The sequence below is a fragment of the Lepus europaeus genome, chromosome 3, assembly GCF_033115175.1.
Source record: "Lepus europaeus isolate LE1 chromosome 3, mLepTim1.pri, whole genome shotgun sequence".
In the NCBI taxonomy this organism is placed as follows: domain Eukaryota; kingdom Metazoa; phylum Chordata; class Mammalia; order Lagomorpha; family Leporidae; genus Lepus; species Lepus europaeus.
Genome location: NC_084829.1, coordinates 106,258,287 through 106,285,359, shown reverse-complemented (window position 1 = coordinate 106,285,359; position 27,073 = coordinate 106,258,287). Strand labels below are relative to the sequence as shown.

At 40.9% G+C, this 27,073-nt stretch overlaps 1 protein-coding gene across 1 annotated transcript in view; it reads right to left on the bottom strand.

The window, feature by feature from the left end:
* The window catches only part of AFG1L (AFG1 like ATPase), a 195,011-nt gene that overhangs the window by 112,749 nt on the left and 55,189 nt on the right, over nucleotides 1-27,073 (bottom strand). Inside the window, exons 4-6 of the mRNA XM_062187646.1 lie at nucleotides 25,137-25,238; nucleotides 22,664-22,794; nucleotides 10,240-10,339 (exon numbers count right to left, since the gene is read on the bottom strand). Of these exons, the coding sequence (XP_062043630.1) occupies nucleotides 10,240-10,339; nucleotides 22,664-22,794; nucleotides 25,137-25,238 (333 nt within the window). The remainder of the gene's footprint in view (nucleotides 1-10,239; nucleotides 10,340-22,663; nucleotides 22,795-25,136; nucleotides 25,239-27,073) is intronic.

The following is a 27,073-nucleotide window of genomic DNA, read 5'->3' as shown; positions in this document are numbered from 1 at the left end:
TCTCTGTGTAACTCTTTCAAATAAATAAATAAATCTTTAAAAAAAAAACAAAACCTCTAAGTTGAAAGGTTTTCCTCCAACATTTTAAAGATGTAGTTGTACTGTCTCTGACCTCCAGAACTTCTAACAGTCGTTATCAGTTCCTAACTGCGGTTTCTTCATATTTAATGTGACATTTTTCTCTGGTTGCCTTCCATATTTTCTCTTTACCTAGTTTTTCTAGTTTGATTATGGAATGCCTAGGTAAGGGTTTTCTAGTACTTACTTTGCTAGAAGGTCACTAAGCATCTTAAATCTAAATACCCATAAAAGAGTACCTCTTGGAAAAAAGGGAATTGAACGATATGCAAATTTTCCACAAACATTTTGAAGTATCCTTGTATTTATGTGTTCACTCAGATTTGGAATATTTTCATTCATTATTTCTTCAAAAATCTGTCTGCCTCCTTCTCTCTCCTTGCCTTCCATGATTCTAATCAGAAATATGTTAGAAAACTTGCTATGATTCTACAAATGCCTAAAGCTGTTTCTTTTATCATTTTCTTTCTATTCTTCACATTAGCTAATTTAAAATTTAAAATTCTCTTATTCTTTCCTCCGTTGTCTCCATGCTGCTTTTAAGCACATCAAGTGAATTTTTATTTAAGATAACAGTCTTTTTCAAAGCTTAACTTAGTTACTTTGTTATGATTATGGTTTCATTTCTCTGCTCATATTTTCTGTCTTTTCATTCATTATGAACTTATCTTCCTTTACCTCATTCCCCGAGCAGCTGCAGTTACATCACTGCTGCGATGTCCGTATTCCCTCACGTAGGCCATATTTGTCTTTGTCTCTGTTGGTCCTTTTGCTCTTGAGGATGGATCACATTTTCTTCAATATTCACTTCTGGACTACGTTCTGCATCTTGTGAATGTTGTGCCATGGATTCTATTTTATTTGCTGAAGAGTGTTGATAAATGTCTATCCACCTTTATGAAATTTCTTTGACTGGACTCGAACTACAAATTCCTTGGGCAGTGGATGAAATGTCAGTTCTGAAACCTTTCCCTGATCCCCCCGTACATGCATCAATCAGAAGGTAGAGTAGGGCAAGGTTTATAAGCTCTTGATGCTGGAACTTCGTCCAAGATTTATCTCTTCTCTAGAATCCGCCTGTCTTGTCACTTGAAAATTTTGAATAGAATTTATTACTGTTAGCTGAAGGAAAATCATTTAACTAGGACCCTACTCAGCCATGCCAGAAGAGGTGTGAGTTTTTAATAGAGGAACCTAACCCATTGATATTTTCTATCATTGAAATAATTGAAGTATGAATTTTAAAATTGAAATACCTTAACATTTTATTTCATAATTTTTGTTTATACTTTTTTTGCCATTTTCTAACTTTTACTCTAAGAACTATCTTTCAAAAATAAAAGAAAGGAAAAAAAAGAACTATCTTTTGCTGAGTCTTGTCTTCTCTAGTAATTTGAAAAAAAGCAGGTGTATTTCAAATTCTAAAACACTTGACTGTATATATCCCTAGTTATAAGTGTCACAAATGATGTCACTCAATGTCTATAAACTTTCCCCAGCAAAGGAAACAAAATTACTGTTTATACTCAACACATTATTTTGATCATTTTTCATCTTTTCAAACATTGTCTTCATAGGTTCACATGCAGTTCTCTTTCCTCCTGGGAATTTACACATTTTTGTCATTATTCTCTTCTTGTAATCTGTGAGCTTCTTAAGTTAGCTTTCCTACTACATTGCTTTCTTGTTTTGTTTTTTTTTTTTTTTGCTTTCTTATTTTTATATATTTTTTAAAGATTTATTTATTTGAAAGTCAGAGTCAGAGAGAGAGGAGAGGCAGAGAGAGAGAGAGGTCTTCCATCCACTGGTTCACTCCCCAATTGGCTGTGCCAATCCAAAGCCAGGAGCCAGAAGCTTCTTCCAGGTCCCCCACATGAGTGCAGGAGCCCAAGGAGTTGGACCATCTTGTACTGCTTTCCCAGCCATAGCAGAGAGCTGAAGCAGCCAGGTCTGGAACCGGCACCCATGTGGGATGCTGGCGCTTCAGGCCAGGGCGTTAACCTGCTGTGCCACAGTGCTGGCCCTACATTGCTTTCTTTTCCCTAGATTTGGTGCTATAGTTTAGTGCATTTAGATGATTTAATCTTACTTAGTTTAATCACTTCTGATTTCATTTACCTTTCTTTTAGTTCAGTTGATTTCTCAGTACACAACCTTTCAGTGTAATCTGTTCTCTTCTCCCCGATTAGATCTTCTATGTCACAGAGTCTATATTTTCTTACTTTTAAACACATACAAAATAGAAATTTCATAAAACATACTTCTCTTTGCTCTGGTAGATGTTATTCTTCTACCTTTTAATAATCATATTTAATCTTCAGTATCTTTTACATTTCCAAATTAGGTATTTCCAGTTTATTTAATCTTGGCCAAGGAGTGCTACGCCTAATCCTGACTCATTCCTACAATCATGATACATGGTTTTGATTTGGTTCCATCACTATCTACCTACTTGTTGTCATATCTTTCTGTCTGTACTTTAGGTCAATATCAAAAAGTGATAACTGTCACCCTTGACTTGTCATTATAGTAGGAAGCCTTTCATAGTTTCTCCATTTGGTATCATTCTAACATGAGGTACATGTATAATTTCCCATATTCAGAAACTATCCATCTACTTTAATAATTCTGTTAAGAAAAGATGTTGGGGAACAGGTAGCAGCCTAGTGGTGAAGATGCCCAAATCCCACGTCAGAGTGCCTGGATCTGATTCTGAGCTCTGGTTCCTGCTTCCAGCTTCTCAACAGTGCACACTCTAGTGACGGCTGAAGGAACTGCGTTCCTGCCACTCAACATGGGAGACCTAGATTGTAGTCCTAGCTCCTTGCTCCAGCACCAGGCCAGCCCTTGCCATTGCAGGTACCTGGGGAGAAGACGGATGGGAACACTTGCTCACTCTCTCTTGCTCTTGCACTCACTCTCTGTCTCTGTGTGTGTCTACCTCTCAAATAAACAAAAACCAGAAAGTTAAAAGAAGAAAGGGTGTTGAATTTTTCCAAATGCTTATTCAGTCTTTAGGGTGATGACCACTGAATTTTTCTACCTAGAACTACTAAAATGATAAATTACATTCATGTATGTATATGTGCACATATAACTGCTAGCCAACTCTCTAGTGATATCTGGTTTTCTGTTAATGATGGATATCTGCTCCAAGTAGGAATCACATTGTTGCCTGACAATCTGCAGAAAACAGAATTATTCTTGACATTCTAATGCTACCTAATGCATTTTCATTATAATAAACAGTAAATAACCAGAAACTCTAAAGCTCACTTTTCTCTCAGTTCTAGATTCGGTTAACAAGAGCCTATCTTTTTAGTACTTTGTGTTAGACTGTCAAAGAAACAGTTATTTCGCCGGCGCCGCGACTCACTAGGCTAATCCTCCGCCTCGCAGCGCCGGCACATACGGTTGCAGTCCCGGTTGGGGCGCCAGATTCTGTCCCGGTTGCCCCTCTTCCAGGCCAGCTCTCTGCTGTGGCCAGGGAGTGCAGTGGAGGATGGCCCAAGTGCTTGGGCCCTGCACCCCATGGGAGACCAGGAGAAGCACCTGGCTCCTGCCATCGGATCAGTGCAGTGCGCAGGCCACAGCGCGCTGGCCACGGCGGCCATTGGAGGGTGAACCAACGGCAAAGGAAGACCTTTCTCTCTGTCTCTCTCACTTTCCACTCTGCCTGCCAAAAAATTTTTAAAAATTTAAAAAACAGTTATTTCAAATATATAGTCTATTTCCCCATAAAAAGTTTAACTATTAATTTTATTTCATAATGTTACAAAGTTTATCTGACTCTTGTTAATAATTTGTTGTCAGAGTCTCCATGTAATTAAATTTTGCTATATTATTTTGCTCTTCTGGAATATCATGAAATTAACAAAATTTTATTTAAAAGCCTAAAACTGAGAATCATGTATGTGAGATTTTAAATTGTGGATTTTTGTTTCTGGCTATTCTAATGACCTGAAATTATAATCTTTGAAAAATAAAAACATGTTGAGGCCGGTGTTGTGGCACAATGGGGTAAGCTGCTGCTCATCATGCCATCATCTCATCTCAGAGCTCTGATTCAGTCCCAGCTGCTCCGCTTCCAATCCAGCTCCCTGCTAAAGTGCCTGGCAAGGCAGGAGATGATGGCCCAAGCACTTGGGCCCTGTCACCCAGGTGGAAAATCTGAATGGAGTTCCTGGTTCCTGGCTTTAGCCTGGCCCAGCCCCAGCTGCTGGCAGCTATTTGGAGAGTAAAATAGCAGGTGTCTCTCCTTTCTCTGTCACTCTGTCTTCAAATAAAATAAAATAAAGCTTTTAAAAAGCCATTGTCAGGGATGGTGTGGTGTAACAAGTTAAGCCGCTACTTATCATGCCAGCATCCCATATAAGTGCCAGATCAAGTCCTGGCTGCTTTACTTCAGATCCAACTCCCTACTATGGCCCCTGGGAAAGCAGCAGAAAATGGCCCAAGTGCTTGGGCCCCTGTCATCCATATGAAAGATCCAGATAGGGTTCCAGATTCCTGGCTTCAACCTGCCCAGCCCCAGCCATTGCAGCCATTTGTGGAATGAACCAGTGGATGGAAAATCTGTGTCTCTATAACTCTGCCTTTCAAATAAATTAAATAATCAATAAAAAATCATGTCTGCTTTTATAAAGGCATTAAAAAATGACAAAATTACTGGGTAAATCATCATTTACTTGAAGTTTCATAAAGAGAAATTAAATACCAACTCCCTCTGTATATTTTACTGAAACTATTCTAGAAATTTCCTATTCCTATGGATCTGATGCAGGATTCTGTCTGCTTCAGGTTCAAAAACCTTAAGCAGATTATCCCATTAGACATAAAATAGCATCCACTACAGGACACTGGAAATGTTGTCTAAAATATACTACAAATAAATAAATGCATTTTCATGGAAGTAAGAAACATCCCTAGGGACCAAAAAATAAATAGGAAGCTACAAATGCAGGTGGCAATCAGCAGCTGACACGGTCTGGGGTTCTAACAGCACATGGTGTGCAGAGGGCAAGACCCCAGATCCAGGCAAGGCAGCACCTGGCAGTCAAGACCAGTGACAACAGTGACTTATAGGCAGGCAGTCTTTGGACCTTATCCCCTCCAGCCCTCAAGGGTCGCTTCCCTTTGTTTCCCAACCACTCCATTCCATAGCTATTCACTCTCTGCATTCTGGGATTTTTACTTGACTAACAATTATCTTCTATTAAAAGTAATGGTTGGTTATTAAATGCTCCACATCCTTTCGTGTTAACTTTATAATTAACTTGTCTATGAATTAGCAAGTTGTTAGCTAGTAAAAGATTAGGGTGTGGTTAGAACCCCTGCCACCACCACCACCACCACCGATAACCCTTTCTTTCTCAGGAAAGTGATGTTCTAGAAATGAAAGGAATGGGATGAATGAAGTAGAAAAAAAAAATAACAGAGAGGCCAAAGGATAAATGAAAAGAAAAAAAAAAAATCCATGTTCCCCTTGATGAGCCAGACTCCTAACCTCTGGAGTTTCCTGTCCTCCTTGACTGACAAGCACACCATCTACCCAGATGGCCAAACCAGAGATTTACAACTCGCCCTATCCCTTTTCCTCAAGTGCTACCCATTTCACCCCCTAAACCTCTTTCAAACCTATCCTCCTTCCATATCCATTGCCATCCCCTTCACCAGCATTTCTTAATTTCGGCACTATTGGCAGCATTATTTGGTAGGGGTTGGGTAGCCCTGTACCATATAAGACATTTGGAAACACCTCTAACCTCTATATCCTAGATGTCACAGGGGCCCCCAATTCCCAAGTGGACCATGAAAAATGTCTCAGATATTGCCAAATGGCCCTTGGTGAGCACCACAGCCCCCAGCCCCCCTGATCCTGCCCTCCTCCAGCTGGGCAGCCCTTCCTTGTATCAAGCAGACTTCACTTCTCGGCTAATATGCTACAAGAGCTGTCCAATACATATCTCTGCCTTCACCAGATGTAATCCACCCTCCACACTGCAGCCCCAGCCACGTTCCTAACTCCCATCCGGTGAGTCCCTGCTTAAGGTAAGCTACAGTGGTTTACAGGCCATTTCTCTTTGAATAAGACCCAACATGTCTATTATTGCTTGGAAGGTCCAGCTGTTAACTCTCCAGATACATTTTGTCCACCACTGCCTCCTGCCTCCCCTGCTTTCTCCAGCCCAGCCACACAAGCTAACTTTTCAGTCCCTGAAATGGGCCAGTCTCTCTCTAGCCACTCTGGTTTGCTGCAATCCTTTGCCAGGAACATTCTCCCCATGCTTTGCAGCAGTCTGAGAGTAAGCAAAGAAGCTATCTTGAGTGCCTTGGAACACTCTGTGACCTAAAAAAAAAAAAAAATGGATGTATTTTGATGGTTGAAAAGAGGACACTCTTTATAGGAGACAGAGACACAAAGATTAGTGACAATCAACAAAAAGAGAAGATACAGGACAGTGTGTTAAGAGAGTCATAGATTTCATATTCTAGGGTCTGTTCTGTCACTCACAGTTCCTATGATCAGTTTTTAATTTAGGTACCAGAAAGTTCATTTTGGGGGAGAATGTATAACTCTGAATTTTAACACATACAACCACCATGACAATCAGAGTATAGAACAGCTTGATCACCCCAAGAAATTCTGTCCTTCTATCCCTTGGGAGTCAAACCCTTCCCCACCCCAGCCCCTGGAAACCACTGAGCCATTCTTTGTCCAATTGTCCTGCCTTTTCCTGATGTCCATACTTAATCTCTGAGTCTTCTCTCCACTCATGAGATTACGTGTATGTTCTCTATTTATTATGTTTATATATTTGGTATTTATATGTTTGTACTTATTATATTTGATAAATCTATGCCATCTTCTTTATATTACAATATTAACTTGCTTATGGTGATTGTTCACCTGCTGCAGTAAGAAACCTGGTATCTGACAAGCACCCTTCTGAAGTTTATATTGAGGGCCAATGTCCAACTTTTAGAATTCTGCATCTTGCACTTCCAATCTTCTCCTGAAGGCCAGCTCTAGTTCTGAATGCTCCCTGAGTAGACTGGTAACTTTGTTCATTCCTATATAGCTATGAACTCTAAACTGTCCCTTAAACTCTCCAAGACCTTGTCCTTCCTCAGTTTACCATGCTGTAGTATCCTAAAAAGCCAACTGTGATTTTCCTTTCTGCAGTCTTCACTAGGGGCACCGAATTTGCTGTGACACCTTGCTATTTATGACATTGCCCCCGAATGCCTACATGTAATGCTGACGACAGTGTTAATCAACATGCCGGCTACAGTAGAGGCCAGTTTCACTTCTACCTTCACAGACGATCTAATATTAAGAAGCTCACTGCCTTGGCTCACAGAGGTGCTAACACTGGTAAATCACAAGAATACTGTATATAACACTATATAGATTTAATAAGTGCACCTGACAAAATCACTCAAAATTCTCTTGTAGCATAATATATAAGGGCTAGCTATAATTGTTTAAATAACTGGTTCCAAAAAGTGTTGATTAAGTAATTGACATCTCCCTAAAATAAGGCCTCCAGTGGTATGCTACAGGTCATTAAACTAAGGCTTCTCCTATTTACACATTTTAATTAATGAATGGCTGAAGATAGAGAAATACTATTAACAAATTTATAAACATCATAGAAATTTGGGAGGATCAAAAAATTATGTTGGAATCATATTTCCAAGAGATTTCCTGCACAGGCATTTGGCTCAGCTGTTAAGCCATCATTTAGGATACGTGCATGCCATGTCAGAGTGCCTGGGTTCATGTCCCCACTCCACTCGCCACTCCAGCTTCCTGCTGATGTGCACCTTGGGAGACAGCAGGTGATGGCTCAAGTGCCTGGGTCCCTGCAGCTCACACAGCAGACCAGGATTGAGTTCCCAATTCCTGGCTTTGGCCTGGCCCAGCTCCAGGTGTTGTATATACTTGGGGAGTAAACCAGCGGATGGGGGATCTCTTTTGGTCTCTCTCTCTCTTCCTCTCTGTCCCTCTGCTTTTCAAATAAAATTAACTAGCTTCTGAAATATTTCAACATCAAGTTAAATGGAACAAAACAAACTAAGAGGCTGAAATATAATGGGGAGAAAAAGAAGTCACTGCACAAACACAGAATGACACATCTAGTGTGACAGCAGCTGACCTGGTAAGATCTGGTGTGTTAGTAATTACAAATTCAAAATAAGTCATCAACATGGCCTAACTTATTTTAAAAAAAAAAGCTCGCGCTGGCACCGTGGCTCAATAGGCTAATCCTCCGCCTTGTGGCGCCAGCACACCGGTTCTAGTCCCGGTCGGGGCACCGGATTCTGTCCCGGTTGCCCCTCTTCCAGGCCAGCTCTCTGCTGTGGCCAGGGAGTGCAGTGGAGGATGGCCCAAGTGCTTGGGCCCTGCACCCCATGGGAGACCAGGAGAAGCACCTGGCTCCTGCCATCGGATCAGCGCGGTGCGCCGGCAACAGTGCACTGGCCACGGCGGCCATTGGAGGGTGAACCAACGGCAAAGGAAGACCTTTCTCTCTGTCTCTCTCTCTCACTGTCCACTCTGCCTGTCAAAAAAAAAAAAAAAAAAAAAAAAAAAAAAAAAAAAAAAAAAGCTCACACTGTTACACTGTTCTTTTCAGGCTCACCAATGAATGCCACACTACAAGCTCCAGTGGTCAACGCTCAACCTCATTCCCACCTGGTAGCAGCGTCTAACAAGGGTGCCATCCATTCCTCCCGCCTCACCTTGCCTTTCTTCACTTGATACTCTCTTGGCTCCCCTACCTCACCAGCTGAACTCTTAAGCTTCCTTTAGGACTGGTGACTCCCAAATTTGTATCTCCAAAACCAAAACCTTTCCAATGAAGTCCAGCCTCTTATAGGGGTCTGCCTCATCATCATAGAAACCCCTACTTCTACCTCCCAATCCCAAACCATGTTTCCTGTAGCCTTCCGCATCTCAGCAAACAGCAGTTCCATCACAGGCCAAAACTTCTGTGTCATTCTTGATCTTCCTCTCTTTTTCATACTGTATATCCATCCCATTAGTAAATCCTGTTGACTCTGCCTACAAATATATATCTGAAATCAGGTCCCCTCTGTGCATTTCATTGTTCTGTCGCCTGTCTGCAGGATTGTTGCAATAGTCACCCAGATGGTCTCCTTACTTCCAACCTTGAAACCTCATCCCCACAGTCACTCTGCACACACACTGCAACCAGAGAGATCCTTTTCAAAACATGCATTCATTCAGAGTCCAAAAACTACATCTGAGAACAGAAGAGAGAATAATTGCTGCCCTCATGAAGCCTTTGCATTCTAGAAGGGAACAGATGATAAACCATGAATACAACAAATAATCAAATAATACAGTGGATCCATAAGTGCATTGGGGAAAATTCAGAGCAGGTTAAAGGCAGCTGGTACCAGGACAGAAGGGTCTGTGTTGTGGATTCAAACAGGGAGGCAAGTCTGCACTTCACTGGCCAAGAAAATTTTGAGCAGAGACTTGGAGAAGGTAAGGTGTTGGCCGTGCAGCCCTCTGCAAGGAGAGCATTCCAGGCAGAAAGGTGTTAAAAGGGAGTCTCTCGTAAAACATTCTTTTTTGATTCCCTGGTCTGCTAACTTACCACATGATGAGCTGAATGATATAAGATTTTAAACTTGTTGCTTTTATCTAAATGTTACTTGCATTTTAATTCTTAAATACTTTCCTAATAGGCTACAAGTGCTTTTTCAGAAAAGATAAATTAAGTGAAGTATTAGAAACTACTCATGTAAGTGAGCTGTAAGTATTTTTCTAAAATTTAATTAACAGTTTCATCTTTCATTCCATTGAATTTCTTTTGTGGTCTATAAAAAGCCATTTGGAAGGGCTGTATTTTTTGATATGTGCATCTGACATTTAATAGTGAGGAGAAAAAAAAAGCAAGTAAGTGCATCAAACATGGGAGACCAACTGGATTACCTTGCTAAGAATACAAACATTTTTTAAATACGAATAGCAACTGATTTTTCAGATTTTGCCAGTTATACAACTAATGATGAGCAAAGTCATCAGATTTATTAACACAACAAAATTAGTACAAAATTATGGATTGTTCAAAGCTTGTTAGTTTCCACCTAATTGGATGAGGCCAGCCCAATGTCTGTTTTTACCTTCCGGTGGTCTGTTGGATGTTGCCACAACGACGACCCCGTTTTTGAACAGATTTTCAAAAAGCTGTTTCAGAATCATGGCATCAGCAATGTCAGTGACCTATGGACAACAACACATTTGTTTTACTTGAATTTCACTTCTGCTCTAACAAATTTGCTAATGGCTCAGCTTTTTATTTTTTTAAGATGGGAGTGAATTCCAAGAGAAAAATTCTAATTATCATCATGAAGAAAAGAGTAGATAATTAAAAACATGAAAGACTGTATAACAGTCTTTTAAACTTGACTCTTCATTTTTTGCAAGCCCATCATTTCTGCACAAATCATCAAATGGCTCTATGTTAACTTCTTTAATAGAACTACAGGTGGAAGGCATAGATAATGGTTCTGAACATTTAGGAAACCTAACTAATTAGAACTAATATGACCAGATCTCTCCTCTTACTGCCACTCACCACCACCACTCCCCCATCAAAAAAAGAGAGAGAGAGAGAGAAAGAAAAAGTTGGGGGGATAATAAAACAGGCAGGCTATTTGTGATTTCAAACACCTTTCTGGCAAAGGTCCCTGAAAGGTGACTTTAAATGGTTATGGGACTTCAGAAATAAGGACAAGTAGCCAGTGAGACATAATCAGCTGCTGTTGAAAATAGAATGATATGACATAGATACTATTGTGCAATTGTTGCACAAAACAATTCAACAGATGGCCCATCACAAAAATAAGCAATTTCATTGTTCTTTTTAAGTGCCTTCTATTACTGTCCATGAATAATCAAAAGGCACCGCAGTCACTTCCAGCACAGCCAGCCTCTGCTAACCTTCGCAAACACAAATACGCCTTCCACCAAGAAAAAGAAAGAACGGTTAAGACAGTGCTTTAAAAAAATAACTTCTGACGGACCGAGGAAGGCCTGATTGCAAATAAAACTCCTCCAAGTTAGGTTACAGAGAAACATAATGATGGCTCTTTTCTAAAATTCTTTTTAAAATTCGTAATTAAAAAAGTAAGCTTACTGATATTTTTTGAAACAGCTTTTAAAATTCACAACAAAATAACAGCAGTTAAGGAGGAAGGAAGCTGACTTCCAAAACAAATGCATAGTGAAGCCTGATATTAATCATTGCAACTTCCCCTAAGCAGTTAATAACATGGGTTTCAGTGATTACTAGTAAAAAAAATGTTCTGATTTTTCTTTACTAGCACATTTCAAATAACCTCAATAAAGCTTGCTTAAATATTTTCACAAAATACATCACACTGTTATTTTCAGACCATATTAGAGAACATGGAAACTTATGGGATTCTTTCAATTAGATCAAGATACTAAGTTACCAGCTAACTGGTTATGAAACAATTGCTGGACTGCACAGGTTTAAGTTGCTTTTCTCCCTACTGTTGATATCTTACCTAAAAGTTTAATTCTTTCTCACCTGAACAAACCAAACCATGAAATGGGACTGTGCATTTTTTAATTAAAAAAAATTTTTTTTTTTTTGCTGTCTCAGGCTATACCTTGAAAACATTAACCAAGACATGACTGAAAATTCCTTATACTAAAGCAACTTCAGGAACTTCCACAGTGGTGATTAAAACAAATAGAAAGTGGTATTGATGTTATCTAATTTGGAGATTAAGAGCACTGTCAAATTTTGCTTCTGCCAAAAAAAAAAAAAACATGCTCACAGAGCTGGTCCTTTTCAAATGCATAAACAGCAGTGGCATTTCTGATGAGAGGACAGAACAAGCTCACAAATTTTGGTAACAAGTACACTTTGACATTGGAGTCCCAGTACTTTGAGTTTTTAAAAGAGCCATGTAATGAAAGGTTATCTGATTCCAGCGCATAGAAATGATCACTTGACTTTAGCATGAATGGTTCTGAAAAAATTAAAAACAGCTTTTGTACCCGAAGGTTCAGAAAACTGAAGGCCCATGTAGCTCCCGACACAGCGTAAAGGTTTAAAGCTGGAAACCGAAGAATGCAAACGGGAAAGGCTTGCGGTTGAGTTATACTTGTTGTTTTCATATTGCAGAATGGTTTTGCCCGATCAGAGTAAATTAACTCGGAGAAGCTATGACTCATTAATAAAGCAAGAGTCACTTGGGGTAGCCGGGTGCCAACGTATCCTCTTTTGATCTCGGCCCAGCACTTGTTGGGCTTTGCTGGGGAACAGTAATTTTACAGTACAAGTGAACAGAAGACAATTGGCTACACATTCTTGGAGAGGCGGCTTTTTCAGCACCCAGCATTTCATTACCCAGGGGAACAAAAAGAAGGCTACAGATTACCAATAAGGGTAGTCTGCTAATACAGAGTGGAGACATTTCATTAGCATTAAAGAGAAAAGATTTTTTTATGACCTAGAGTTGCTTTCCATTATGACTCACTTAAGTAAAAAGAAAAAAAAAAAAAAAAAGCCTAATGGTTAATTTACATGTGTAAGTGCTCGAGTCTCAGACATCCTGATTGGTACAGGGCCCTGTAATGAGTGACAAACATAAGCATGCATTATCAGTAATTAGTATTAGTACAAAAATAAGCACCTATTTTTTATTAGCAGTTTTTAATAGCTTTTCTGCTCTATAAAAATGGCTAAAACTATTTTTTAAATGATATTGCTAGCTTACAGAGGAGAATTTTGCATGATACTATGTTCATCAGAATTCTGGGTTTTTTTCTTTCTATTTTTGGCAGTGGAGGAGGGAGGGAGGCCATATTAGTAAAACATTGATTTAGTGTCCCTAAAGAGAGACATGAAGAAATGACATTTGGGAAAAATGTTTCCTTCAGTACTCGGATGTCTTCAGCCTCCCAAATGGCTTAACAGGTAATCCACACATTTAAAGAGCATATAGTTAAGATCCTAAAGAAAACTTTTATTTCAGCAACTAAAACACACAAGAAAACAACCTATCTAGACATACTTCACAATGAAAATAAGATACCACAGGTAAACTGCAATACCATCCATGGCAATAGCAAAGACAATTGAGCTAGTGAAGGATACATTTTGCAAATGTCATCTGAATGCCCCCAAAGCAGAATCTTAAAAATCCCTCAAATTCGAGCACACACAAGAGAAAAAGTATATCCTTGTATTTAAGTAGCAATAATTCCCATTCAACTTCCTAGTAAAATAAATATTATATTAATTAACATCACCTAAAGGCCAAAAATAATTAGCTAAAAATCAACACTACTAGTATGATTCAATTTTCAAAGTGAAGTGGTGATTGTAGATGTACTGTTGTTAAGAATAAAGTGCCTAAAATATTATTTCCTCATAAATCAGCAAGTATTGTACTAGGCTTAATAGGTTTAAGGATAAATTTTTGGTTTTTATTCCAAGGAAATCATGTAGCAAAGCTGTTACCAGTGAGTAAAAGCACTGACACTAGATTTAAATTGTTAGTTACTGTGTGACTTTGGTAAATCACTTAACCACTCTGATGCTCAATTTCCTCATCAATACAATGAAAGCTGTAATAATACACGCCTTGCAAAATTGTTACAAGACATATAGTAAATTCTCAAGAAATGTTATCTATAACCATTACCTATATATGGTATGTGTGTTGTTATAATTCATATTATTAATGGATAGAGTATGGCATTTTAGCAACAGATGGGCTGATGCATAGTATTGTACTGTAGTTAAGAACATAGGCAAATAGAGTTTACTGAATAAACAGTAGCTAATATTATGGAGCGTACATGGTAGATGGAATAGAATCATCCCAATAAATAAATGGGCAACACTTCAGTTGATAAAAGACAGACTGAACTAGTAAATAATCAAACGTGGGGGGAGGGGAGAAATCAACCACATAATTACTTACAGGAATGCAAATTAAAACAATGAGATACTAATTTCCATCTATTAAATTAAACAAAAATGTTCAGATAATTCAGGATGTTGATAGAAAAAAATATCTGAGTTGATGTTGTAATATGCCTTTTACCCGAGAAAGGCTTTTGAATACAAGGGAGGGGGCCAGCATTGTGGTACAGGGGGTAAAGCTATTACCTACGCAACAGTGACATCTCATATGGGCACCGGTTCTTGTCCTGGCTGCTCCACTTCTAATCCAGCTCCTTGCTAATGTGCCTGGGAAAGCAGCAGCAGATGACCCAAGTGCTGGGGTCCTTGCACCCACATGGGAGACCCAGATTGATTCCCAGCTCCTGGCTTTGGTCTGGGCCAGGCCCTGCTGTGGTGGGCATTTGGGGGACTGAACTAGCAGATGGGAGATCTCTCTCTTTCTCTCTCTCTCCATTAAATAATTTTTTAAATACAAAAATAATTTTAAAAATAATAAACACAGTAGATGTTAAAAGGTGATGAATGTTACCGAAAAAAAAGGGTAAAGGGCACTGGGGCACTGGGAGTGTGAAGGTGAATACAAAGTGCAGTTTTCAGCAGTTTTAGGATAGGCCTTGTTAGGTAATGGAATGAGGGTCTGCGGAGTGAGAGTGACTCTAGTGGATCTGTGGGGCTCTAACAAGAAGACACAGCAAGGTCGCTGCTAGGCATCACTAGTAGAACACCACACCCAATTGGCTCAAGCCTGTGGCCAGAGACAGGAACTCTGAGGCATCTCTCCTGCCTAGCAGATGGGCTCCCTGCTATTGCTGCAGCTTTAAACGGACCATTCAGGCACTTGTCCTTCAGGGCAGTGACACAATCCTATTCTCCCATATAAATAGATCATTTTTCTCAGAACATATATTCTCCACAAACTTTTTGAAGACCCCAGGTAGCCATGGGTTTAAAAAAAAAAAAAAAAAAAAGCCTTTTGCACCAAAATAAACTCTTTTCCTTTATTACTTATTCTAGAAACAGACCGAGCTCCTATCCCCTAGTTCACTCCTCAAATGCCCAGAGCTGGGCTGGGAGGAAGCTAGGGTCTGGGGACTTAATCCAGGCCTCCCATGTGGGTGGCAGGAACGCACTGACTTGAACCATCACTGCTGTCTCACGGAGTCTGCATCAGCAGGAAGCTGGGACAGGGAGCAAGAGTGGGAATCAAACTCAGGCCCTCTGGTAGGATACAAGTGCCTTAACCTCCAGGCGAGAGTCCTGCCCCTGAACTTATTTAATTACACTTTCCATGAACTGGTTGATGTACCCTCACACATACTACTCACCTGCCACACTCACTCCCTCTCTGACGAGCTCTTCATTCCTGCCCCCAACTCACTGAATCCCTTCTGTTGGAATCCTGTAAGTAACAAATCTTTGAACTGACTTTCTATTGTGGTGATGTATTAAGCTTCCACCTTCAAACTGATGAGCCAGGGGCTATCCCAAGCCAGGTTTTCCCTGGGATAAAGGGGAGAACACACGATCAGGCCCCTAGCACCAGAGCCATGGTCAGACAGAACAGACTAGACATGCACCAGACGAGAGTCACAAGGACATCTGGCACTTTACACAAGTTTCCCATCGGAGCCCCCAACTCCTACTACCCCTCAACCCCCAGCTCCAGTCATGACCAGAAAACAGGCATTAGACCCCTACAAGTAAGGAAGTACTCTGCGAAAGACACTGGAGGTGCTGGTTGCCATGGTACTAGAACCCCAAAGTGGCTGGGTACTCTCAAAACAGGGATAGACTGCTCTGTGCAGAAGAATTGACCAGTGCAAGGCTCTGCTTCTTTGCTCAAAATTGTGTGATTACTGGAGATTACGGTGCCGGGACAGTAACATTTGGGGGTATCCTTTTATCCTCTTGAATTTTAGAGCAGGGGAATAAGTAGAGATTCAGACCATGATTACCCAGTTGTGGTGTACTGGAGAACAGAGGGGGATTGGTGCTGTGCTGCAGCAGGTTAAGCCGCCACCTGTAATGCCAGCATTCCGTATGGGCGCTTGTTTGAGTCCTGACTGCTCCACTTCTCATCCAGCTCCCTCCTGGTGGCCTGGGAAAGCAGTGGAAAGTCCTTGGGCCTCCACATACATGGAGGAGACCAGATAGAGTTCCTGGCTTTGGCTTGCTCCAGCCTGGGCCATTGTGGCCATTTAGGGAGTGAACCAGTGGATGGAAGATCTTTCTGTTTCTCCCTCTGTGTGTGTGTGTGTGTGTGTAAGACTCTGTATTTCAAATAAGATAAATCTTAAATAAATAGTAGAGGACAGATCAGAATATTCAAATTAGGAAACCCAGGTTTCCTAATTAGGAAACCCAGAGACTGCCCCTTCCCTTAGGGGACATGCTCTTGCCATGGTATCCTTCCATCCCCTCGCTCTCCTCATCATCATGTATATGTAGAAATTGGCCCTTTGTTGTATGCAATGGTGAGCTCCAAGATTCAAGTTTGGAACCATAGGGGAAACTAAAAGAGCAAGACTATTAAGGTTTTTCATTCTAGGACCTTCATGCCAACCTTGCTCAGGGGAAGAGGGTCTCCCATGTTGTTCCCTCCAACATTCTAGAATGCTACAGCAAAATTTGGGGTCCTATAAAATCAGTAGATTTCTATCTGGCCTTGCTTTATCATTTCAGCACATGAGAGGCCTGCTAGGAAATACATACTTGGTATAACACCCAACTATTTACTGGGGCTCTCTAATCTAGGAAAAAAATAGGATTGGGAACAGTGGAGTGAACCTGAATATGTAGAAGGTAAGGTCAAAGAGGAAGCAGGAGGGTTTGGGTGAAAGAAATTATCCTATCTTTTTAAAAGATTTATTTGTTTATTTCAAAGTCAGAGTTACACAGAGAGAGAGGCAGAGGCAGAGAGAGAGTGAGGTCTTCCATCCGCTGGTTCACTCCCCAACTGGCTACAATGGTCAGAACTGTGCCGATCTGAAGCCAGGAGCCAGGAGCTTCTTCCAGGTCTCCCATGCAGGTGCAGGGGCCCAAGGATTTGGGTCATCTTCTACTGCTTCCCCAGGCCATAGCAGAGAGCTAGATCAGAAGTGAAGCAGCTGGGTCTCAAACCGGCATCCATATGGGATGTGGGCACTGCAGGCGGTGGCTTTACCCGCTACGCCACAGTGCCAGCCCTGATCTTATATTTTATAGCAATATTTCCTCCTTAGAGTACAAGCCCTTTCAAGTTGGAACTTCTGTTACCTGCATCCAAGAGCATTCTTACTAGATACCTCATCTTTGTTCTTGAGCTTAAAATAATCAGTAATTCTCCTTCCATTGGAGGCAATAGATTGTATATTAAGGAAGGATTTAAAAAAATGGAAGGAGATTTTTCCTTATAGTAGTTCTTATCAAATGCTTATGCTGTCTTTACAGGTCAGAGAGAAATCTCTCTTGACATGGAAATAGGAGCAAAGCATGAGTTGGACAGGTTCAATGTCATCAAGACACTGTTTGCAAGAAACAGGCACAGCATCCTTGAGACTTCAGAATGCGAGCAGCACTGATGGTGCCTCCTGGGAACCGGAGCTGGGGGTTAGCTTGAAACTTGAGGTAGTTCTTCAGAACTCAGCAGCTGTCTAGGGAGCACCCTGGTACTCCCTCCCTTAAAGTGGTTCAGTTACTTTCCGTGTCTCTGTTGCTGTCTCACTACCAACTGGTAACTTCCTTTTATGCCAGTTAGGTCAAATTCAGGAGAAACAGCACATGATAGGTCCATTCTCCAGGCCACACCACACAAGTCCAAGGTTGCTGACAAGTTGGTGGACTAGTTCCTTATAGATCAGATATCTGGGCATGGCCCATTTAGCTGTGGGAGAGATAGGATCCTGTGATACGGAACAAGGCTCTTTAAGGCAACTGGATGAATGAATGAATGAACATCTAACCGAATCTGATGGGCAGGGGATAACAGACATATCTGCTTTCTCTCTTATCAAGCAACATTGTATGAGAATCTGTTTCTCCTTGAACTCTCTTAACACTTGATATGCATAATTTGAAAAATGCTTCTCATTGCCTGCATTATTTTTTTGCATGATTGGCTAATTTGTAACATTAATATCCTGATAGTTGCTTTTTCTTCCCATCCACGTATCAACCTTCTAAAAGTCTGAACTCAATGGAGAATGCCCAGAGGAACTGGACAGGTTTTCTTTCAGCCTTCACTGTCGGCACAGCAGCATGACTGTGGGGGCCCTAGGACTTGCATTTTTATGAGTCCATTCCTCAATTAAAGATTTTTTAAATTTAAAGACAAATATAGAGCACAAAGAGTATGTTATGTATAATCTTTGAATATAAATATCCACTGTTCTTCTCATTCCATGTTGCTAAGTGATAATTCACATGTGTGGTATATTAATAATAATGGGCCTGTAAATCTTGGACCTTTCATGCTAATAAATATGTACTGATGGCACGTTGAAAAAAAGACAAATATAATACAGGTATAGATATAATATAGCTATAATATGTAGACAGCCTGGATTCACAACCAATAGGTTTATTTATTTCCTTAAATTTTAGAATAAATTAGATTAAAACATTTTCTGCAGCCCCTAAAAATATCAGGAACCCCAGCCGCTGTGCTGCTGCGCCGTTCTCGCTCAGTGTCTCCTTCAGGATGGCGTGCTTGGCACATTTGAGTTTTTACAGCTGCTTTACCTTCCTAGACTTCCCACTGGATGGCCCTCCTGCCATAGGAACATGCCAATAGTTTCTCTGAATGTTTAGAATTTCACATTTTTTAAATTAAGAATAATGCTTTCAGGCATGGAAAGTCAAGACACAGTGGCAAAAAATGACCTACATGAAAGATCCCTGTGAGTGAGACCCCGAGGGAAAGAAGGGGCCATTAAAGAAGGAGGTACCTTTCTCTGAAGGGAGGAGAGAACTTCCACTTTGATTATGGCCCTAAGTAATGTCAGAGTTTGTGGACTCAAGAGGCTTCCATAGCCTTGGCAGCTCATAACAAGAGCCTTGGGTGATCACTGACATCATAAATAAGAGTATCAGTTGTTAAATCAACAACAGGAGTCACTGTGCACTCACTCCCCATGTAGGACCTCTATCCTTAATGAGTTGTACCATGAGAATTAACTATAAAACTTGTTTTCAAACAGTACTTTATACTTTGTGTATCTGTGTGGGTGTAAACTGTTAAAATCTTTACTTAGTATAGGGTTGGTCTTCTGTATATAAAGTTAATTAAAAACGAATCTTAATGAAGAATGAGATGGGAGAGGAAGTAGAAGGTAGAATAGGAGTGGGGGTGGGAGGGCAGAAGGGGGAGGGGGAAGAACTGCTATATTCCTAAAGCTGTACCTATGAAATTTGCATTCATTAAATAAAAGCTTTCTCAACAAAAAAAGGAATTATCAATCATTAAAAAAATTAAGAGTAATGCTTTTTATATGAAACCTAGGAAACCATGATGCTTTTAGGTTCCTCATATATATGTGCAGATAAAATCATCATTTTATAGAATTAAGTGAAGTAAGCATACAAAAACACATTGTAAACTATAAATCATTTTACAAAGGTTGACTATTCATATGTCTTTTTAAAAATTTTTACTTTTTTTTTTTTTTTTTTTTTTGACAGGCAGAGTGGACAGTGAGAGATAGAGAGAGACAGAGAGAAAGGTCTTCCTTTGCCGTTGGTTCACCCTCTAATGGCCGCCGCGGTAGCGCGCTGCGGCCGGCGCACCGCGCTGTTCCGATGGCAGGAGCCAGGTGCTTATCCTGGTCTCCCATGGGGTGCAGAGCCCAAACACTTGGGCCATCCTCCACTGCATTCCCTGGCCACAGCAGAGAGCTGGCCTGGAAGAGGGGCAACCGGGACAGGATCGGTGCCCCGACCGGGACTAGAACCCGGTGTGCCGGTGCCGCAAGGCGGAGGATTAGCCTGTTGAGCCACGGCGCCGGCCAAAAATTTTTACTTTCAGTACCTTAATCAAAAATTTATACATTGAAAAAAAATTTATACATTGAATAAACTTTGAGGGAACAAGGCATGTGTTTGGGCTATTGGTTAAGATGCCCACATCCCATATGGGAGTACATGGGTTCAATATCCAGCTCTGGCTCCTGACTCTCGCTAAAGCAGACCCAGGAGACAGTGGTAATGGCTCAAGTAATTGGGCTCCTCCTACCCACGTGGGGGACTTGGATTGAGTTCCTAGCTCCCAGGTTTAGCCCCAGCCCAAGACCATTGCAGGCATTTGGGCAGTAAACCAATAGTTAAGAGCTCTCTCTCTCTCTCTCTCTCTAGTCTGTCTTTTTTTTTTTTTTTAAGATTTATTTATTTACTTGAAAATCAGAATTACACACAGAGAGAAGGAGAGGCAGAGAGAGAGAGAGAGGTCTTCCATCACTGGTTCACTCCCCAATTGGCCGCAATGGCTTGAGCTGCACCGATCTGAAGCCAGGAGCCAAGAGCTTTGCAAGGGCCAAGGACTTGGGCCATTTTCTACTGCTTTCCCAGGCCATAGCAGAGAGCTGGATCAGAAGTGGAGCAGCCGGGACTCAAACTGGCACCCATATGGAATGCTGGTGCTTCAGGCCAGGGCATTAACCCACTGTGCCACAGCACCGGCCCTTCTAGCCTCTGTCTTTGCACCATTCAAACTAAATTAACCCTGATAATTCCTTTTAATTTACAGACACTTTGGTTAAAAGGATAGTACTGGAAACTCAAAAGAGAAATGGCCCTTACTGATTGATCCCTGGTTTTGTTCTTGAAAGTTAACTCAGTGCTATTTTAAAATGAGGCCTTTCTCTCTCTGCAGTACATTAGTATGCTTACTATGCCACCTTAGAGTGTTGGGAGAGCATCTATTCTTTTCCGCAAGCCTTTCCTTGGAAGGCTTTTTGTTTCTTTTCTTAAAGGACTTATTTATTTATATGAAAGGCAGAGTTACAGAGAGGAAGAGAAACAGAGAGGGATCTTCCATTTGTTGGTTCACTCTCCAAATGGCTGCAATGGCCAGGGCCGGGCCAGGCAAAAGCCAGGAGCCTAGAACTCCATCTGGGTCTCCCACGTGGCTGCTTTCCCAGGTACATTACCAGGGAGCTGGACTGGAAGTGGAGCAGCAGCCAGGACATGAACTGACACTCATATGGGATGCTAGCATCTCAGGCAACATCTAAACCTGCTGTTTCACAATGCTGGCTCCTCCTTGGAAGAGCTCTGTAGCTCTACAGTACAAAGAGCGAACACCAGGTCATCTTAATATGACTTAAGGGAGAAAGAAGCAAAGATCCAGATGGTTTAGGATAGCAGTATTCCTGGTGGAAACTTTTCTTTCTCTCTCATAAATGCAGACTTGCTAGCAATCTGTGCGCAGTTGCTAATGGAGACCCATCGTGTATGATAGAAATAAAAACATCCTAACCATATTCTCTTCTCATTAATTCAGGTTTTAAAATATAGAAGAATGCTAAATTGTATGAATCACTTGCTCATTTTATGGAATTTTAAAATACTAAAAAAAGGGCTGCCATTTGACCAAATGCCACATCCTATATCATAGTGCTTAGGTTTGAGTCCAGCTCAGGTTCCAGACTCCAGCTTCCTGTTAATATATATCCATGGGAGGCATCAGGTGATGGCTCAAGTGGTTGGGTCCCTGCCATTCACATAGGACCTGGAATGACTTTCTGGCTTTGCCTCAGCCCAGTCTCTGCCAGTGTGGGTATTTCCAGAGTAAACCAGTGGATTGGGAGCTCTACCTTTGCCTCTCTCGCTCTGAGTGTGTGTGTGTGTGTGTGTGTCTACTTTTTAAAAAAAAAAATGAACATCTTTAAAGATAATTTACAATCATTATATTATCTCCATGTTATAGGAGAAATATAGTCATCAATCAGAATTTGAGAGGTGGGCAAATTTTCCTACCAAAGACTGAACAGTAAATATTTCAGGCTTCACAAGTTACAAATGGTCTCTGTTATATTTTATTTTCTTTCTTTCAAGTACCTTTTAAGATATTAAAGGCCCTTCCTTTCTCACTAGACATACAAAAGCAGTTGAGCCTGGGGTTGGCACTGTGGCACAGAAGGTTAAAGCCCTGGCCTGCAGAGCTGGCATCCCATATGGGCACTGATTCAAGTCCCAGATGCTCCACTTCCAATCTAGTTTCCTGCAAATGCACCTGGGAAAGCAGTGGAAGATGGTCCAAGTGCTTGGGCCCCCGCACCCATGTAGGAGACCCAGAAGAAGCTCCTGGCTCCTGGCATCAGACTGGTTCAGCTCCAGCTGTTCCAGCCACCTGAGGAGTAAAGCAGCAGATGGAAGACCTCTCTCTCTGTCCCCACCTTTCTCTGTAACTCTTTCTTTTCAAATAAATAAAATAAATCTTAAAAAAAAAAAAAAAGCAGGGCCCCATGCAGGCCCTGGCTTTGGACCTCTGATGGTAAAGTTTAAGGAGTAAAAGATAATGTGTCAAATAAATTTACAAAGCAAGAAAACCAGGAGCAGAATTTGAATTTTCACAATTCATTCAACATCTCATTCTACATTTATGAAAGAAACTCTGACTTTACCTGAAATTCATCGAAACACAGGAGACACGCCTCTTGGCTGATTTCCTCAGCTATGGGAGCAATTGGGTCATATGATTTAGCCATGAATCCTGGTTTCCTTTTTGGCAAGCTCTGTTTAAGGCGATGAATTCCTTGAATGCATGAAATTAAACACAGGCCAAATATTGTATTAATAGTATATATTAGACTACCATAACATAATTTTTAAATTTCTAAATGAAACTTCAGTGTGGATACAAAAGTTAAGTTTAAATTCCGTGTATAAAAAAATTTGATTCCTGAAATTGCTTGCATTTTCTCTGTGAAAATAACTTGTTCAGGTATTATTGTATTATGTCTACAGTTGTAAGGAAACCCCAAGGACATTCTATCTGCACTGTTCAACCATCTGGAGATGACAAAGCAGCAGACAGGTGACTAGACGGATGGACATGTGCTGAGGATGTCAGGGATGGGAGCAGAGGATGTGATTCTGCCTAAGTACTACCTGTCTTGTCTAGCACATCTAATCAGATGTCCCCTGGTCTCCAGCCTAATGCACTGAAGCCAGTCTTAATGTGTGCGCTAAATACCAAAAGTATCAGGAGAAGAAACACAGTTATGCATTATACACATGGATCAAAACATTACACTGTGGGTGCCGGTTTGTATCCTGGTTGCTCCTCTTCCAATCCAGCCTTCTGCTACGGCCTGGGAAAGCACTGAAAGATGCCCCAAGTGCTTGGGCCCCTGCATCCATGTGTGAGACCTGGAGAAAGCTCCTGGCTCCTGGCTCCTGGCTTCACTTGGCTCAGCTCCAGCCATGTGGGGAGTGAGCCAGCAGCTGGAAGACCATTCTCTCTGTCTTTCCCTCTCTGTAAGTCTACCTTTCAAATAAATAAATAAAATCTTTAAAAAAAAATCACACAGGGCTAGCACTGTGGCATAGTGGGTAAAGCCACCACCTGAAGTGCCAGCATCCCATATGTGCGCCAGTTGGAGTTCCAGCTGCTCCACTTCTGATCCAGCTCTCTGCTGTGGCCTGGGAAAGCAGTAGAAGATGGCCCAAGTCATTGGGTCCCTGCACCCTCGTGGGAGACATGGAAGAAGCTCCTGGCTCCTGGCTCCTGGCTTTGGATCAGCACAGCTCTGGCCGTTGCAGCCAGTTGGGGAGTGACCCAGAGGATGGAAGACCTCTTTCTCGCTCTGCCTCTCCTCTTTCTCTGTGTAACTCTGACTTTTCAAATAAAGAAATCTTTTTTAAAAATCACACTGTAACCCCATGAATAGGTACAATTGTTATATGTCAATTAAAATGTAAATTTTTTAAAAATTCAGAATGCTCCTATTCTGGGGAAGTTACAGTGTAGCTGATAGACAAATCATGCAAAATTGAAACAGCATGAGAATTCTAGCAAAGCAACAAGACATATAAGATAGAACAAACTGAATGCTTCTGAGCCAAGGTAACACAGAGTCAAGGACCAGATGGTCTTGGTGTGACACCTCTCGGGCTCTGCACTCACGTGGCTGTGCCCTGGCTTCCACGACCCTGGGATGCAGGAATGGCTCTATCACATTTGGAGTGCGTTCTAGGGTCTTAGAGGATACCTGAGTCCAAGATCTGGAGTCAGGTGCTGACAGCTACTCACTCCAGAGCTAGTAGATTCCCTCTGGTTCTAAATAGTTCTAAACAGCTTTCAAGGCTAAGTCTCATTAGCCCAGGCGCAAAACACCTGGTGGGGTCCAGGAACCTGAGGCAACAGAATCACTTGAGGAGTTCTAAACACAATTGATTGGTCTTCAAAATCCTTTCTTCCAAACACAACTGGTGGGTCCAGTTTACTAGTCAAACTAGGTCAAAGGTCATATGTCAGCTTTGTTCCCAAAATGCGTGGATGACGTGTGTAGCCGGACTGGGGTTCTGGTGCTGGCTCTGGACACTGACTTCAGAGTCTGCAGTTTTGGGGTGTAAATTGAAAATACCCAAAGCATCAGATGACAGAGACCTCAAAGGCCAGGGTCCCAGCAAGGGATCTTAGACTGTGACCTTGGAGTTATTTCCATACAACTCTCCGTTCTCCATGTTAGCCTGATACTAACATATGAACACGTAAATATATAAAAAGAGATACAGAAAAATAAGATACATAATTGTGAAAGGAATAACGGAGGGAAAGAAATAAAGGTCCTAATCAAGTATAACTTCTTGTAAGAGGTACATTTATAATGTTTTTTTAACTCAACACTTTAAAATACAAAATACCTGATATTCATATAATACTTGGTTCTCTGACTTGGAAGTACTGAATTTGTCTTAAAAACCACTCTGGTTGCATGACCACTTTAGCATTAAAAAAAAAAATGAAGCCGAATAAAATCTCGCTTCAAGTACAAATCTAATCTTTTAAAGGTCACAGCTTCACTGAGTAAAGAAAGTTCTTTTATGGCAGTGGCCCACTGAAAAATCACTTCTTCCACATTATTAACTTACTTTTGTGCACATCCAGCATGAAACCATGAAAATGGACCCGTTTTTTCCTCTTCATTTCCACATAAGCATAGAACATGTCCATCACCATTGTTTTTCCTGTACCTTAAAAATAAAAATTAAGAATACTAATAAACAGTATGTACTGATTGCACTAACAATTGTTCATTAGCTTTTTTTCTGATTTAAAAAATATTTATTTATTTTATTTAAAACTCAGAGAGAAAGGGAAAGACAGAGAGAGGGATCTTCCCTAAGGCACCAGCATTGTGGTGTAGCAGGTTAAGCCACTGCTGTGTGGTTCACTGGCATCGCATATGGGCACGGGTTTGAGTCCCAGCTATTCCATTTCCAATCCAGTTCTCTGCTATGACCTGGAAAAGCAGTAGAAGATGGCCCCAGTGATTGGGCCCCTGCACTGTTGTGGGAAACCCAAAAGAAGCTCCTGGCTCCTGGCTTCAGATCAGCCCAGCTCCTGCTATTGCAGCCACCTGGGGAATGAACCAGCAGATTGAAGACCCTCTGTAACTGCCTCTCAAATAAATAAAAAAAATTTTTTAAAAAAGAAGAGGAATACAAATGAAAGAAACAACAGAAAAATCAACGAAACCAGAAGCAGACTCTTTGAAAGCATAAAAAAAAATTAAGACTCTTAGTTGAACTAAACAAGAAAAAGTAGGAAAAAAAATCAAACTGCCAATATCAGGAATAAAAGAGAGGGTATCATAAGAGTTCTTACAGATATTAAGACAAAAAATTATTTTAAACAACTTTCTGTCAATAAATTCAACAGCTTAGGTAAAAGGGACAAACCCTTTGAAAGATACAACTTGCCGAAACTAAAATGAAAAGAAACAGAAAATTTAAATAACTACATTTATTTTAAAAATTGAATTTGCAGTTAATAACCTTTCCACAGAGAAAATTCCAGGCTGAAAAGGCTTCACTGACAAAAATTATTAAATATATTAGGTCTAAAAATGCCAATGAGGAGGAAGGAATATATTCTAGTTCATTTTCTCAGACCGGCAATATGCAAAAAGAAGAATCTATCATTACCAATGAGGCTTATCTCAGAACTCCAAGAAGAGCTTAACATTAAAAAAAATTAATATATAATTCATCATGTTAAGAAAATAGAGAAGAGGCTGGCGTTGGTGCAGTGGGTTAAAGTCCCTGCCTGCAGTGCCAACATCCCATATAGGCACCGGTTCAAGTCCTGGCTACTCCACTTCCAATCCAGCTCTCTGCTATGGCCTGGGAAAGCAGTGGAGGATGGCCCAAGTCCTTGGGCCCCTGCACCCACATGGGAGACCCAGAAGAAGCTCCTGGATCCTGGCTTCATATCGGTTCAGCTCTGGCTGTTGAGGCCATCTGGGGAGTGAACCTGCAGAAGGAAGACCTCTCTCTGTAACTCTATCTTTCAAATAAATAAAGTAAATCTTTAGAAAAAAATAAATGAAAATAAAGAAGAAAAACCATACCATCATCACAACATTGGGAAAAAAGTGTTAACAAACTTCATCTCCATGACAAAAAATGCTCAGAAAGCTGGAGAATCATAAAGGACACACACAAACACCTACAATGAAAAGATACTCAATAGCACTGATCATTGGGGTAAAAAACAATCAGAACCACAGTGAAATATCACTTTAGTACATTCAGATGGCTATCATTTTTAAAAACAGAAAATTATAAGTTAGTGAGAAGGTATAAAACTTGGAACTCTCGTGTTTTACCAGTGAGATTGATAATGGGGAAGATATGATGGGTTGCCTTAAAACATTAAACACAGTATGACCATATGTCCATAGGATCCAGCAAACTCACTTCTAGGCACTCTCTTATACACTAAAGAGGTGAAAGCAGGGTTCAAATGGACATCTATCCATCAATACTCATAGCAGTATTATTTATGATAGCCATGAAAGACGAGA